Source organism: Streptopelia decaocto (assembly GCF_964273445.1).
Source record: "Streptopelia decaocto genome assembly, chromosome: 4".
Classification (NCBI taxonomy): domain Eukaryota; kingdom Metazoa; phylum Chordata; class Aves; order Columbiformes; family Columbidae; genus Streptopelia; species Streptopelia decaocto.
The window spans coordinates 34,034,468-34,051,800 of record NC_138658.1 but is presented as its reverse complement, the minus strand read 5'-3'; the positions used below and the strand labels follow the sequence as shown (position 1 = coordinate 34,051,800).

At 38.6% G+C, this 17,333-nt stretch overlaps 1 protein-coding gene across 1 annotated transcript in view; it reads right to left on the bottom strand.

Annotated features, from left to right (window-relative positions):
* The window catches only part of GLRB (glycine receptor beta), a gene marked incomplete at both ends in the record, with an annotated part of 44,309 nt that extends 29,064 nt beyond the window's left edge, over positions 1-15,245 (bottom strand). Inside the window, 3 exons of the mRNA XM_082050812.1 lie at positions 1,155-1,222; positions 3,528-3,634; positions 15,124-15,245. Coding sequence (XP_081906938.1) covers positions 1,155-1,222; positions 3,528-3,634; positions 15,124-15,245 — 297 coding nt within the window. The remainder of the gene's footprint in view (positions 1-1,154; positions 1,223-3,527; positions 3,635-15,123) is intronic.
* Between the last annotated feature and the right edge of the window lie 2,088 nt (positions 15,246-17,333).

Sequence of the window (17,333 nt, the reverse complement as noted above, 5' to 3'; positions counted from 1 at the left end):
GTCAAACTGAGATGTCACTAGGGTATCGTATAAGTGGGTTCTGAATTTGAAGTGGGTACTTAATTCCACCAACAACTAAAGGTGTTTTATTATTCATTAGCTGTATTATGCTTTATTGCTTCTGTGCTGTCACGGCATTAAAAAGAGCAGCCTGATTTTGGGAACTGCCTCAATGCTTTGGATGCAGCAGATCACCCAAGTTATTTCTAAATGAGATGTTCAGGGAGCACCTCAGAACTCCCTCACTGAGTGCACGCTCTGGCTGTGGCTTTGCACGTACTGACAAGATATGGTGTGCTCCTCTCTTTTTTACATAAAAGAAAACCCTAATCAGGTTAGAACATCTTCAACAACTAAACATAATTTTTTTGGCAGTAATTGAGACAGTATTTATTGGAAATACCATTGCAAAAAAGGTATTCAAATCCCAAAATATTTGGAAGGGCATTGCTGAAATGACTTCTTGTTTTGAAATAGATTTTATTTCCTACAGAAACAAAAAAATCAAAATGTTAATGAGGATTATTTGGTGCTGTTATTGACACGTTGAAACTTTCTGACAATGGGAAATACATTTTTAGAAAATTCACTCCTCAGTTTCTCACACAGTAAATAAACAGGAATTAGAGTAAGGTCATTGATGGCCTACTCCTTTACACCTTCTCCTCCTGTTCTTCCATGATTTACTCTTCAGTTCTACATAAAACAGAGAACCTGTATACCTCAGCCTTATCTATGTTATGTTCTCTCTATTTCACATACAGCCCTAGTTTCTTCTTTAGTAATACACCAAGCAACCTAAATATTAACTCCCACAAAGATTACTTAATTCATACTACCAAATATGTTCTTCCATTGAACTTAATAACTTAAGGAAATAAGTGTAATTTCTTGCATTTTAGAAACCATGGATTTCATTTCATGCACCTCAAATTCTAAAGGCTATGACAATGTGTAGACAAATATAGTGAAAGAGATTAGTAGGTTTATGACATAAAGCACAGTCAATTACTAAACCTTTTAACTCAATTCTCAGTGTCTACAATCATAAAAATTATTTCTGTGTTATAGTTCATAATTCTCAGACTGAAATTTAAATTTAATTTAATAAGAAAATCTCTGTGTGTGCTATATTAATTTAATTTCAGTCTTACCATAGTTGTCTCTTGAATTGACCCAAAGCTGTTAATGAAGATGTTAACTGCAACATCAACTGGAATTCCTTTAAAAAAAAAAAAAAAAAAGAAGATAACTAGTGAACTGCACAATCCAGTAAAGGTACCTCATCCTTCTTTTAAAGCTCCTTAATACTGGTATCACAATATGAAATGGCTTTTTATAGGGTCATACCATTTTATCTTTTCAAGCTAGTATATACACAGTTTTCAAAAGCTGTGGTTTGATCTATTTCCACTGAAAGTCAATAGAAGTCAAAAATTCTTTTCAACCTAGTGATAAGAAAACAGAAAAAAAATTCCTCAGTCTAGAGTGCTAAGCTTAAAGCATTCCACAGATCATAAATTTGAATAATTTTCAAATTCCATGATTTTCTGTTATCAAAGCATGCATTATCCAGTACTACCTTTGTACACAGTGTAATAGGTAGAGGCAATTCACATTTCTAGTGGCAGGCACTTTTAACTGTCAAGGTTATAAGGATGATCTATCAAGCCAAATTGCCTGTTTATGATTTATGATGACATATTTATTTATATTCTAAGAGGATACTTCTATATGCAAGTCAAGTACATAACTGTAAAGTATGAATACAGACAGACAAAAATTGTTTCCTGCAGCTTTCACAGCTACCCTGCTTTGGTGCAAGAGAGCTGGAAAGCTGTTCCGTTTTACAGTGGTTATGAATGTGCCAAGAAAAATGTCTAGAAGCCAGCAGCTCTGAAGATATTAACACGGACTGGATTTTTTTCCTCTTTTCCACAGCCAGGATTCCTGTAGTTGAAGAGGGATGGTGTGACAGCTGCTACATCTGCCCTCTGTCACCCTGTGGGAACTGATTGGCAGTCATTTAATCTGGTGTTAACAGAGAGTTATCACGAAGCAGGGAGAAGTGGCCTGGTGGTTGTGAAAACTAATTTTGGTCCACTGGTTTTATTTAGCACCTGTATGTTGAGATTGTCAGTATGTACACTAGATGCATGCATCTGATCTCATTTACACTGTTATGAGTACTTAATTCAGTGGAATTCTTCCTATTTTCAGCAATAAAGAAATATAAGAATATGTGCAGACTATTTTGACTAATTCAGCAAATACAAAGTAATGTATGCCACATCTAATAGTTTGCTTGTCTGCATACAATACTTTAGTGTACATTTCATACATAAATTCAAACTCAGCAAGTTCTCTTTGGTCACCAGAAAATCACTAAAATACAATTTCACTTTCTTCCATCAAAGCAGTTTCTTTTGCTCGGTGTTTTAATTTTTCTTTTTTTTTTTTTTTTTTTTTTTAATTTTTAAATCAGACCAGTTATGTGTGGTGCTTTTGGTTATACAATCAGCATAATACTCTGCTTAGTGCCCGATGCATGTGTCAGAGCACCCACCACATCACTAGTAGCCAAGAGTGTACTATCTCTTCCAGATTTGAATAGGAACTGCCATCCAAGAAAATCAGCCATGTGTGAGGAATGTTATAACATGGGCAAACCACTTGTCAGAAAATGTTCTTTTTCTTCCACCTCCCTGTGAGTTAACATTGCTTGTCCTCCCTTTTCTTTCCATCTTGATTCTTAACAGACTGACAGTAGGGTTATCAAAAATATAAAGAAATATGCAATGTGCTTTGTGATTACAGAAATCTGCAACATGCTTTGTGATTACAAGCTGATCATGCAGAAGAACAGGTAGAGCAGGGGCTGGACATTTATTCTTCATGACAAGGCTCAGTGCTGAAAACATATAAATACGATTCTACAGAAAATAAGAAAGAAGCAAGACACTTGCCGAGAACAGAGGTTTTAATATATTTATAAAACTTAGTTAAACAGAACATCTGAAAATGGTCTCTGCAAAAGTACAGTAAAGATTATAGATTTCCAAATTTCTCATACTATTGATATGCATGTTAAAATATCTTACTGTACATATAATTAAATGCAAGCTGCAGGTTCTGCAAAGTAATAAAATTGTCTATGTCTTTTTCCAGCAGGGAAATAATCTAGTTCCTGGAAAGCATGACTTACAGCTGTATAAATTATTATTTTTGGAGAATATGTATTCCAATGTTTTCTGCATATCTAAGAAAATCACATTTGCCTACATGGAAGACTTCTACAATATTTGCCTACCAAGGAGATGTTTTGAAGTCAGAAAATGTGTTTAAATTAATCACCTATTTGAAATCCCAAAGTGTGTAAGCTGTCTTACTAACATATCTTTAAAAGATTGAATAACTGTATTCACAATTCAGGTTGTGAATATTATCTCAATGTAGATTTTCTATGTGTGAAAAGAGCAAAAGTTAAATTCCAAATATTAAAAAGAAGGTTGAAATATCTGACAAACCTTTGAAATTAGGTCTTATCCTGGGATCATAACTGAGCAATAGCCTATTCAAGATATTGCTGGTAGAATTGGCAGGTACTCTTGCAAGGTCTTCAGCTGATTGCTGGCTGTAAAAAAAAAACCCCATGCATTAGTTACTATTAAGACAGAAACAACTGTGTGCTTAAACTTAAGTAATTTTAAAGTCATGCCATAAATGCCTTTTCATGAGTAACACATGTTCCATATTTTCACATTCCACACTGTACACTGTCCTTTCCTTGTGATGTTTCAGTATTTTTCAAGAAACTGTAACAAACATGAAAGCTCTCCTATATACTCTTAACTGTAAACGTGGAAGGAAATAAACAATAATTCCTTAATCTCTCCCTTCTAATATAAACATCCAGAGGGATGTGATTTCTTCATGAGTAGAAAGCAGCCACCTGAACTATTTTTAGCGGCTGTCAGATTAGAATGTAACTGACCTGACGGGCACTTTGCAGGTGCCAAACCACGCCGAGGCTTTTGGCAGCCCCGGCTCTCGCCTGCCTGCGCCAGCTCCTCCACAGAGAGCTGGAGCCCTCACGTCGTGTCGTTGTCAAGTGCTAACAAAAGCTTCATTATAGGAAATGAGGCCTTGGTCTCTCCTCTGGTTTTGTAGGGGGGGTTTAAACATCTCCATTTACCTGGCTGTTATTGTGTTGGGTGTTAAATTAAAAACCATCACTAAAATTAAAAAGAACCTGTGACAAGTAAATGTAGCTACAAGGGTAACATGAAATGGAGTGTAATAAAAAGCAATAAGGGAGCATCAGTCCCTGCCGCATGTACTTTAAGCACCCAGCAGCCTGATAATGTCATGTAAATGAATTTATGTGTTGTCTGTGGAACCTGCCCAGTGATGTTTTCCAATTTTGAATCCTGTCTTGTAATCACTTTTCCATCCATTTTATGATGACTACTCTGCTGACTTTCTGTCATTATAATTTAGTGACCAAGATGCCATGTAAAGACAAACATCCTACTGAGGCATAAGTCATATACATCAACACTACTACCTCCAGCAAACAAATGCATTAATATATTTTTTAAAATGATCCTGTTTATTTCCTAAATGTTTTCTATAATGAGTATCAGTTGTTGTTGTTTACTTTACCCTACTTAATTTCTTTTTTTCATTATTCATTCCCAGATCAATGTCAGCTAACAGACTTATGGATTATTCTTTATAACATCTACGTTCATTTCTAGTATTCTTCTCATCCTCCAGTCTCTGTCATGTCCTCTGGGACTTCTGCATTATTCAAAAATGTATTGAAGAAAATATTAACTCTCTAGAAGGCTTTTAGATAGTTAAAGAAAAAAAAAAAAAAAGCCATTTGAATGTATCAGATCTCCTGATTTTAAGATGCCAAATTATAGTAGCTCCCGTTCAGCAACTTCCTTATTGACTACTGGGAAATTAATTAACTAGTTAATTAATAACTGTCACCATTGCATGATATCACTGTTTGATTGAAAACTGGAGATGAGCAGAACCCAGCTCTTGCAGAGCTCTGATGAATAACCCCACCTTTAAAAGCAACTGTTTTAACTCAAACCATAAGGAAACAAATCATGCAATTGAATAAGATCTGCTGACGAGGTAGCATTTGCTATGCCTCCACAATGAGATTTAATCTCCTCGATTAACACTTAATAGCTAAGACAGATAAACAGATCTCTGAAGGAGATCCCTATTATCAAAAAACACGTCAACCATTTATGTAAACATAACGGCACTTTATTCTGTCATAGTCTCCTTGACACCCTTTGAGCATTTTATCCTTCAGAAACAAAATAAGCAGAATTCTGTTTTCCCTATTGTATTCAGGACATTTATGAAACCTAAAGCTACATACCTGTTTAACTAGTTGCTTGTATTTGCTTGATGTTATACGTAAGGGAGAAAAACATGTCTAAACTCAGCTATGACAGCAAATAACCACTCAAACTTCCCTGAAATTTCAAACTACTCACTAGCAGGATTAGCATGAATTCTGAAGGTTGCCCAAAGATGTAGCTACCAAAAAGGGTGTATGCATGAGTATAGCTTGAACTATAACATACAGGACAAGAAAAAATTGTGAGGCAGCATTAAATGGCTGCAGTATATAATTAATTCCCCACCCATCTCTTGCGAACACGCTGAAACCTGTGTGACACTTAACAACCACGTAGTTGAACCACTTTTTCTATCAGAACTTATCCCGAGATAAAAGGTTCACTAATAAAATGCGGAACTTTTCACTTTTAGTATCATATGTTAACTTCCACTAGTATGTCCTTATTCTGTATACAATAAACATCTGCTAACCTACTATCAGAATGATTAAAGAGTAATAGGTGTTCTAACTCTCTCAAATAATTGATACATTCACCTTCAAACAATTCTCCCGGGATTGTGTTTATAGCTTTTATATTTGACTTGATCTGGACCATTATGCAAAGAAACTAATTTATTTCTGTAATTTTGAGATTCGTGTTGTTTTCAGTCATGACTTTTGCCAATGAACACTTTGCTACAGAAATATCATACACCAACTTTGTATGCTTTTTTGCAGTTACCACTAATTTGACTATAGTAGAACTTAAATTTAAATGTTAAGATTATTTTCTATTTTGTAGCAGGAACAAAACAGGAAAGACTGTTCATTTAACTGTTAAAAAGGTAAGCAACACAGTACTATATCATATACAAGAAGGTTCATGGCACTGCTTCCTTGAAGGTCGCACATCTTAACATTTAAAACATCTACATCAGATGCATAGAGAAATTATATTTACGAAAGCAGGGTCTCCTTAGCGCAACCAATAGGGTTCCTTTCTAAATCATATATGCCCAGTATTAATGAAATGTCAAAACAAAACAAAAAAACTAATGAACAAACTTCAGTCCTATCTAAAAAAATTTTTTTAAAATCTGCTATGGATTATACAAAAAAGTTCATTAAATAGTGATGATGGTAATTTGAACCACATGGGATAACATGGACACATAAATTAAATATAGATGCTTGTCAAATCCAATGAGGAAAAGAAGTCAGAGAAATGAAATGAGTGAGCATCGAACAGCAAAAGACAGCCAAATACAGCTGACAGGTTTATTTATCTCTTCAAGTAAGAGGAATAAGGCTGTAGTTCCATGAGATCAGAGTTGCACTGCAGAAGTATGTTAACATACATGTCTGTTCAGAAGTCATCCATGAACTAGGCAAAGGAGATTCATTGCACTGGGAAGACAGTGATGGGATGAAGAACAGATGGCAGCCCTGCCTTCCGGTAAAGAACATCATGATTACATCTTCCGTAAGTTATTGGGTAGTATCTTGAACTTACACGAGTCTAATGTGCACACATTTATCCTCATTCATACAAAACCCAAGTGATATAAAAAAGCATTGGCTGTTTTGAGTTGGGAGAACAGAGGCTCAGTAATTGCTATTTTTTAAAGGTGAATTTGAACAGAATGGTTGGAATAGCTACTAGAAGAAAAACCCTCTGCTGCATATCAGTTATATTTTCACTGTGGTCCTTTACAACATGCTGTCTTTGAACTACCAGCACTGAACAGCACCCGTGACTAAAGAGCATCAGGACAGTGTTTCCTTCAGGCAGCCTTGTTGATCAAAATTGTTAAATTCCACCTGTAAATCAATAAGTCACATGTGTAGCTTTTGGTGAGTTAAGAAGTTATGCTACTTTCAGAGTGACAGATGAGCAGAATGAATTAAGGAAACAGTGAATGGGATGGGTTAGGCACCTGGAGAAGCAGGCTGTGACTATTCATGCTGCTAACATATCTACCTAAAGCCACTACTATTTCTGCTTAATCAGCCATTATGGAATGAATTAATGGCAGGCAAATGTGTACACTACATAAAAGGAAAAGAATTTGAGCTGAGATCTCCCTCCTGAAAGAAGCAGTGCTTCAGTTTCCTAAAGGCTGTCTGATTCCTGTCTAACAATACTCAAACCAATTGAGAAGTTACTTACCACTTTTTCTTATTCAACCTACAATTTTCACATTTGTGAAAAGCTGATAACTAGCCTAAGATTACCCTTAGATTTCCACCAGTTGCAGCATGCATTGCAATTTTAATATATTTATTTCAACTTGCATTGAATGTATGTGGAACTGCTGGAAAGCATTAAGAAATGGAAATGCAGTGGCACTCCTCACAGTAATTGATGAGTTCTAAGCAAGACATGGTGAATACCAAGGGGTAAGGCAATGGAAGTCTCACAGTTGCTATACAGGGAATTTAAAAGCAAGTAATAGTAAAACTAGAAATTGCCTTAAAAAGAATTTTGCCTAAGTAACAATTCTGGGAGGAAAAAAATGTTTTTGTTCTGTTTTGTTTTGTTTTTCCTTGGGAGAGGAAAAAATAAAATACTAATAAAAATCCCCAACAGTATTCTCAAAAGTGTTCTCACTTATACAAACAATGTCCTCAAAAGCCAGAAAAAAAACATGCAACAAAGTATGGTTAGTCTTTCAGCATAACATCTCTGTGTGATATGACTGGCCTCTCTCTGGTCTTTGGGAGGTTACTTCTGATATCGATAACTAAAAGAAAGACTTTAAATACTGCATTTCACAGGGTATGCAGTAAGGTCTTCATCTCCTCTTCCACTACATCTCTACACATTTTATCATTGCCTTTGAAGAATGATTAACATTTTCAATTGATGGCAACAGATCATTATTTTCATAATTTAATAATCAAAATCCAGAAGTTCAGATAAGCAGATATGCGTGGCAAAAGGCAGCATATATTACCCTTGTTTGAAATTAATATAGCTTCCTTACATTTGTGTTAAGCAAATGTGTCAGAAGATATTATATCTCTCTGGTTATCATGACATTTAGTCTCTCAGAGCTGACTGAAGTTACAAGGAGCCCTCATCACATGCGGTGCTACAGGAGGATGACTGGAGAAAAAAAATATATACAATATTCTACACAATGGGGTAGAACCTTTGCTGTTGTATTAATTCACCTACTGCCCTGGTTCCTACTCTTAAGATCTCATTATGCTGATGAAGCTTTAATTTTAGAAGAGAACATGAATATACTTTATACTTATGGCATGACAATTTAAAAAGAACCGAGAAAAGCGGGTCACGGGGACATCTTTGCATGCCATCTTATGATGCACTGCAGCCCAGGCAGCCAGGCAGTGTGCTTAGTCTGTTGATGGTGTTTGCTTAGAGTGCATAGCTTGCATAGCATACCATTGAGCTTTGCCTTCACATAGTTCTAGATTACTGTCTGACAGGTATAAAAATATACATTTCAACTCACACTGTTCAGTTATCTCCAGCAAAATTTCCTATATAATGCCGAAACAACAGATTTTAGTACAGTTTATCTAATCTATGTGATGAAAACTGACAACCTAGCCATGTAACATGGCAGCGCATATCTGAGAATGTTAGGAATAAGTTTCAGGAAATGCTGTATCTGTCATCTCACCATATATTGTAAGTACTATTTCCCTGATATAAACTATCAGTGTTCTGATTTGCAGGCATTTTATTTTCTGAGTGCAATAACTCAAAGCATAAAAACAGGTTAATACAAATCAACGAAATACTATAGAATTCTTCTGAGTGATCTCCAGCTAAGCACTTAAATTAGATATGTAACTTCAGTACCTAAATTTGGAGGTAATGCAATGTGGTGAACAAAGATAAAGGTGCCTTCATAGTGGAATTTGAAACAGAAACCCATATTGGGCATCCTGAATTGCAAACCCTGAATTGTGGGGGTGAAATAACTCACAATTTTCATCTCCTACTGTAGACAGATCAAAAAGCAGAGTCTCCTAATGTGAGAAAGTAAGCAAGTAACCTTTCTGAAGCTGTGTGGTGTGAATAGCTCAGTTAGCATCACTACTTCAGTCTTTGTCTATCAGAAACCCCCGAAGTCCAGCTGTGGCTTCACATTCACCATTGCCAGGGTCAGACACCTTAAGGAGTGCTTATGTGGTCATCTGAAGTGCCTTCTTATTATTCTCTAAACTTGAGAAAAGCAAGCTGATTCATCTGCCCGCCGTAGAGACGACAGCTCCCAAACCAGCAGAACCAGGTTAGGATGGTACTTCATCCAGCCTGACTAGTACTGCTCACAGCAAGCTGACTGTGCTTCCTTTTCTTAAAATGAGCATGTTTGCTCCAAGCTTAGGCATCTCTGCATCCAACCAAAGTCACCACCCAAGTGACCCTTGTGCATAACAGGTGTCCTGCTGTGTTCTGCGATCGCATGCAGACACGAAAAATGATCAGCATCCAAAGGTTTAAGCAGAACTACAGGCATTTAAAAAAAATATATCCACATCAGTTCCTTGTCCCAGTCTTTTTTTCCAAATGCTGAGGTAATACATGGATCTTGGTAAAATGTAACCACCTTGTATGGTGGTATAGGTGGAGGTACATTCTGTGTAACATGTCTTTCAAAGACACATTTGGTGGAGCTGAGAACAGAATTTAGTCTTGTGGTTTTCCTTGCACTTAGGTTTAGGGGATATGATTTAACGTGCAGATCCAAGTATTTTCTCAGTCCAGAGGCTACATACGAAATACAAAGTCTGTAACTTTACCAGATGATTGTAGTGTCTCATCACTACAGCGTTTAGAATAAACACTGCTCACTGAGAGGATGAATTACTGAATGAGAACCAGCCTACTACGCCTAATTACTGTTTTACAAGAGAAGTTGGGTTTTGCTTACATAGCTTTATCTTTTACTCCCCAGCAAGTTTATCCACTGTGAAAACAAATTCCCAAACCTCCTGGAATGTGGCCCTGTCTGTCCAGTATCATGGCTTCCCAGGAGAGTTACATGTTACGGAATAATTAAACCATTGACAAACTGCTGTAACTATAAGGCAAAAGAATTTTTATAGAAACCAGACCTGGGCTCTGCAATGTACTTATCTTCAGAATGACTGTGAGATGTTACTGTTTCTACAACCAGATTCAGGCTTTTCTTTCAACTTCATTACATCTTCTCCCACAAACTGTATCAACCCTCCCATCATGCCTAAAAATAAAAATGTTCACAAACAATCAACAGCGTCTTCCACAAGATGGGAATGAAGACAGAAGTGATTCCATTTGCCCATCATTTACATTTTGGAGATGATCACGTACTACAGATATAGAGGCCACGTATATCCGAACACTTGACATAATTAAAAAAATCCTTGTCCATGGGAAGATGAAGAGGATTCAAGATACACTTTGAACTTCTACTTCAGTCTTTACGGGAAGAGTCTGTCAGAAACTGACAGTTAACCAAGAGACATTTTAGGACAGGCTTTCATAAAACTCTCTGTTTTAAGCACATCAAAGGCTTTTTTCCCCTAGTTCCAGTCTTTTGTTGTTATTTTTTAAAGGAAGCTGTTTATTGAACCTTGGTATCCGTGACCTTTCTAAGCTTCTGCCCTGGCAGATGGCACAAGCCATGTTTTCTGGAGGGCTTAGAGGGCCATTTCACAGTTTCTGAAGTAGCTGATACGCTTTACTGAATACACGCCAAAATATGATTTGCATTCCTGCTTTGTGGGTAAAGAGTCTCTATAGATATCCTACAGCTTTTAGTTAATCTTCTACATGGACATAAGCCTCCACATGGAAAAAATGCATAAAGGTGAGGAGGGATGCTATTTTAAAAGCACAGTCCTGATTTCCAGACAAAAGAATGGGATTGAGGTCATACTCTCAACACTGCCGTAGCATTAGAGATGCTGTGGGATCTTCAGAAGTGAACACTGTGCAAGTGAACAGCAGAGTCATAATAGAACTATAATTAACAGGGATAGTTGTAATTATGAGCACAGTCAGAACTGATTTTGTTAGCTGCTGTTTGACACTCTTACATCCCTATGCCTTCTACAACACAGTCATAACCAAACTTCCCTTTCCTTATAATTTCATTTGTCGAGAGATCTTACAAGTAGTTTTGAGTAGAGCTATTCTGGGCTACTAAGGATTGTGGGGATAACAGCAGTAGCTCAAACAACATAAAATAACTGAAGTATTTATTATGATTTAAGAAAAGGAAAAACATTTCTCAGCAGTGCTCTGAGAAAAAGTCACACCTAAGCATCCAACATGTTTATCATAAACAGGTATTACGAGAAACTATGACGAAATTAATAAGAACTAAGTAATAGAGGTAATACAGCTGATGGGTAGTCTACCATCAAGAAAGAGATAAAGTGACTAATTCCATCTGTAGCTATATTGAAATCATCTGTATTTAGTATAGTGAATTTCAAAATAAGCTAAGAGGTGGACCTGTTTGGGTTTTTTAAATATTTTCCATGGATACAAAAGGCAAGAGCTTTGTTACTCTAAAGCTGTAGATTTTATGGCACTATGCATCTGTGGCAGCTGGCTTCTCAGATTTATGCTGCAATACTCCCTATTATAGGATTTTAGGCCCAAGATATAAATTTCTTTGTTAATCAACAAACATTCAGGAATCAGACACAAGTATAATTACTCTATGTTTCATTTGGAAAGCCTGAGGTAAGAATGAAAATGATCTAAATGTAAGATGTGAAATCTTACATCTGTTCTGAGCAATCATTAAATTAAAATAAGAACCAAGTGTTTAAGCATCGGCTTCATGAAACTACTTGATAAAAAATCTGGGAAAATCAGTTTCAGAAATAAAAGATAATAAGATGGCCAGTCAAGCCACTGTCACATAATGCACTGAGAATTACAGTGTTATGAATAATCACAAGTAAGAGGTTTTGCTCTAAGACACAAAATAGAATTCTCCTAATTGATGGAAGCAAATATCTGTTTATGAGACAATAATGAACTTTTCATGGTGTTTCTAATCAGATTGTTTTCAGCTTATTCTATTAGTAGTTAATTTGATGCCAGAGGGGCACATTTGGTGAAAGGCTTGTATTCTGGAGAGCCATAAAAGGAAAAGTTCAAGTATGCACAGTTTTCATACAAACAAATTCATGCTGAAGTCCCAAACCAGTCTTATAACCATCCATTTCTTAACATCAAACTAAGGAACTCAAGCAAAAACATCAGATCAAGCCTGAATCTTTCCTGGAAAATTATTTGCATACATTTGAATTTGATTATAAAGTTTGCAAAGAGAAGACTGTTCCTTATGTAATTAATAGTGTGGGTTTTTGTTCTCTTGAGGAGATAAAGTTTAGCTTTTCACATGCTGTAAGGAAACAAAGGACAATAATTTGTTACAATTAAGCTTTGAATTTTATTGTACTAGTAGCCAATGTAGAACAAAGGTAGATTAAGACTGTAACTTGTAAATTTGTATTATTCAATTTAATAAATTATGCAAAATCCAGTTTACTTTCTTTAAATAAGATACACTGCATTCTTCTAAATTATTTCTTTGGTGCTTTACTAGTAAATTTTTCATTCAACCACTTCCTTTGAGAATATTTTTGGTCAATCCTTATCGTGTTACTTAATTCCACTCCACTGTGTGTTTTGTTTGTTTCTGAGGAAAGATTCCTCACTTTTTTTTTTTCCCCACAGGAAAAAAACTACTAAGCATAGGCAGCCTTTTTTATAATGCAAAGTGTCATGAGGTAATGAAGTTTTGTGAAAGATTATAAAAAACATGTTGACGAGTAAAAGTTTGCCACCAGTAGACTGGGTGAAGAAAGCATTAGATAATTTTTTGCAAGACAGAATTGACTTTCATTGCTCATTCATATGTGAGGTCTTCTAGATGCCAGCCACGAAACCAGCAGTCCTGCAACCATGCCATTACAGGTGGTTGTCTCTCAGGCCATGAACTTCAGCCAAGTAAGATACAGACAACTTGTTCATTATTCAGAAAATCCAGTAGGACTAATTGATATGGCAATTAATTCTAGCTAGCAACACTGGACATGTGATACATCAGACAAACACCGGATTTCGCTAGTGACTGGAACATGAAAGTATCGCTTCACAAATTATAGCATTTAATCAATGCTTTTCAAGTCTTTTGGCAACAAATGACATATATAATGGTTGTAAAGTCAACTGTTATCGCAAAGAAGAGAGTACCATGAAATACTGTACTTAAGAGAAAAAAAAACAATGAACAAACCAAAAAACTACCCACTTAATCAAGATAAAATGACATCAAAGTTTTGAATTTTAATTAAAACCAAGTCAAGAAGAGGGGGGAAATCCTGGCTGCTTCCATGAGACCATGGAAGATCTGGATTCAGTTCCCAGCTGTGTAACTCTGTTTCTGCGGACTTCAGTGCTTACGCCCGTCCTGGGAACTATGACATTTCTCTCTTTGCTACAAATCCTCACAGTAGCTCAGATCAAAGGCTCCAGACAGAGCTCAACTTAGCTGTTCAAAGGGGATAAAATGGGTAGGGGTCACTTCAGATGTATCATGATCACATTTGAGACTCATATCTTACTGTATTCAAATGCAAAGATATATCTCATTTTTCAGGTTTGATATTAAAAAAAAAGAATGAAAACATCATATGTAGAAGCTTTCTAAAGATTTTGGGTTGCAAATAAACATCACTGCCAACACTTAAAAAGAGTGGGAACTTTAAAAAGTATATTTCAAACATTGCTTCTGTCTGGTTATTTTACTTTTTTTTTTTTACATTTTCTTTGGAAAAAGTCTATTAATGTTAAATAGCCAGTCTCATCTTTCAGTCTTCTTCTTTTATGATCAAAGAATAAATGTGTTTTAAATTTGCCTAAACAATTCTACTATTTCAGGCACAGTGCTTTTCTTTGCTTATTGGCAACTTATTGTACTTCATCGATCTTGTCCTCAGATATTTACAGCATAACAATAAAAAGATAAGCAAGGCTGGCCAAGAAAACGACAAAAGAGGCCCTCAAAAATAAAACTTTTGTATTGTCCTATGGATCACAACCTAAAACGTGGTAGGCATTAGAAAGAGGCAGTATTTTTAACATCAAGTAATCACAGGTGCCCAGAACAGGTTCTCTAATCATCTGGGCAAACACAGATTTTAATTTCTGTACTTTTACAGAGAGACTATTCCATAAGGGCATGCCTTACAGCAACAGTCAATCCACCTCCATGTTGTAGCACTGTAAATCACTGAAGGTGCTGAAGGCATTAGTTCTATCCAACACACAGTGAGAATGTGTGAAGGACAAGCCTTTTCTTACAGAACTAAGCTAACGAGAAACTGAATTTCAGTACGACGGGTTTGCATCCTCCTTGCTTTTCTCAGTATACCTGCAGCACAGTGCTAGACAGCATAGCACTATGGGGCTACATTACTTTGTCCCCATAAATAGGCTGGAATCCCCTGCAAAGAAAGAAATTATTTACTATGTGTTAGATTTTTCCTTCCATTAAAACAGAAGACCTGCTGCAGAAGAAACACACTGATTGACAGAACTTAATTATGATGCTGGTCAAACCCTCTTCCTCTTATTCCCACCCAGAGCCCCATTCTTTCAGGAGAAAGCATCACCTTCTACTTCAATTGCCACATAATTTCAACACATAAAAATATGGCAGGATCACCATCATATAAAAGCATAAAAGAAATAAGGAACATACGATGGACACAGATACTGCTTCTTTTTCCCCTTTCCTTTCTTTGAAGACTTCTCTTTGGAACAGACTTCTTCAACCCATAAGGAGAACGATAAGAAAAAGAAAACCACTAGTAAGAACTTCATCTTGAAGATAAAGCTTCAGAGAAATCTTCAACCTATGGCAAAAGAAAAGAGTTTTATTTTAGTAGGGCTAGATATGGCAAATGGGAACACATACCTACAAAAAGTAAACAAATATTTTTGGGGTCTTTTTTTTAAAAATTTGATCTTAATTGCCTTGTGAGAGAAAGTCTGTAGAGGTGTACCTCTCATATGGAACCAATTTAGGCAGTTTTCTGAGAGTCAAGTAGCTTCCCAGAGTTAAGAGACTGAGAGTGAGGAACAGATTTAAAAGCAAGTTTGCTCCAGTGTGTTTAAGAAATGAACATTATGTCCTTCAAAGGTTGCCTAACTCAAAATTCTCAGAAACTTGAAAACAGAATTCCTCACCAAACATGTCATGGATCAACTGCATTAAGTATGGACAAATGTGACCAGTCACTCAGCAGGGCAGAGAACTGCAAGCCCCCCGTGACCTCGCACAGATAAAATAGCAATCATTTCAACACTAGTTAAGACGAAAGGTTGCAAATTTAATTTTATCTACAGAATTTAAAAACAAATGGCAATTTTGCACAACGTGTTCTCGCTGCAGTCAACACTGAAAAGGCCTCGCAAAGATGACTAAACACAACCTGCAATACTGTCCTTTATTACATTGTGTTCAGTTTAATATTTTAACTTCTCATTCAGTTTCACGTTTTAACTTCTCATGGGCAAGAGCATGCACCCCGAAGGCCAGGGGCCGAGCCTGTATTTCGGCCAGAGACAGCCCCACCTGCCCCTGGCTGCAGCTGCACGACACCCCAGGCACTTCCCATTTGTTTCCCATCCCGCAGATACTTCCCAGGTGGTCTCCTGAGGCCAGCGGAAACCTCACGGATGCCTCAGCACCGCCTGCATTTTCCGCTTTTATTTTATTTATTTATTTTAAATGATTGTTAAGGGGCAGTGGCTGCCTCCCTCTCCCTCCAGCCCCCAACCTCCGGGAGGCACCGGGATGCTTCAGCCCACCCCGGGAGCTGCAGCCCCCGCAAAGCCCTCTCCCGGCGACGGTCGCGGATCTGTCCCCGCCGCCCCCTACCCCTCTCCCGGCCTCCTCGCCTCCCCGGCCCGGGCCGAGGCCTCCCGCCGGCCCCAGCACCGGCGAGAGAGCGGCCTCCGTGCTGCCGGCGCGCCGGGGGCAGAGCGGGCGGAGGGAAGCAGCGGGGCTCCCCGCACGCCCCGCTTCCCCCTCGGGGCAACACCCCGAGCCCCGCCGGCGGCCGCCCCGGACCCATCGCCGCGGCCCGGCCCCGCCGCCACCGGCGCTGGCCGAGGTGCTGACGGGGCGCCTGGGCAGCTGCTGCTCGGCGGGGACGCGGCTCTCGGGCCGGACCCTCCCTCCTCCGCGTCCGCCACCCCACCGGGGGCACGGGCCCGACGCAGCCCCGCCACCGCCACGGCCTCACCGCCGCTGCCCAGCGCTCACCGCCAGACGCTCCGCCGCGGCGCCCTCCCCCGCTCCCGCCACGATTAGAGCCGGTGGCGACCGGGGAACGGGCGGCGGAGCATGTCGCGGTCCGGTCGGAGCGAAAGCGCGGTTCCCCCGGCGGCAGAGCGAGCCCCTACCTCCGACGGTGCCCTCCGCGGCCAAGTGAGCATGTGCGGTAGCCGCGGCGCGGTGCCCGCCCAGTGAGCATGTCCCGGCCGCTCGCCCGCACATGGGCACTGAGCGAGCGGCGTCGCCGGCGGCGGGAGGGCTGGGGAGGGTGGTCCGGGCATCTCCGCCCCAAGCCCCCGGCCCTCCCGCCGCTGGAGACGGGCCACCGACGGGAATGGAAATGTCATACATAAAATTCTTTTCCGAGCTTCTTGTATCTCACACTTGCAGAAATACAGGTACGTGCTGGACTTCTTGCTTGTGTTAGCTATGTGGCCTAAATTTTGGAAATGAACAGACGTCGTTATACAGCCAAGTGGTCTTAGGTTAGGAAACGCTCATCCTCCCATTATAGTTCAAAGGCATTATCTCCCATATGTCTCGTATTCTTTTTAGTGACCGACTCACTGGAAATTATGACTGTTCCCAAGTCGTCTTTGTCTTACAGCCTTATTTCTTATCACTCCTAG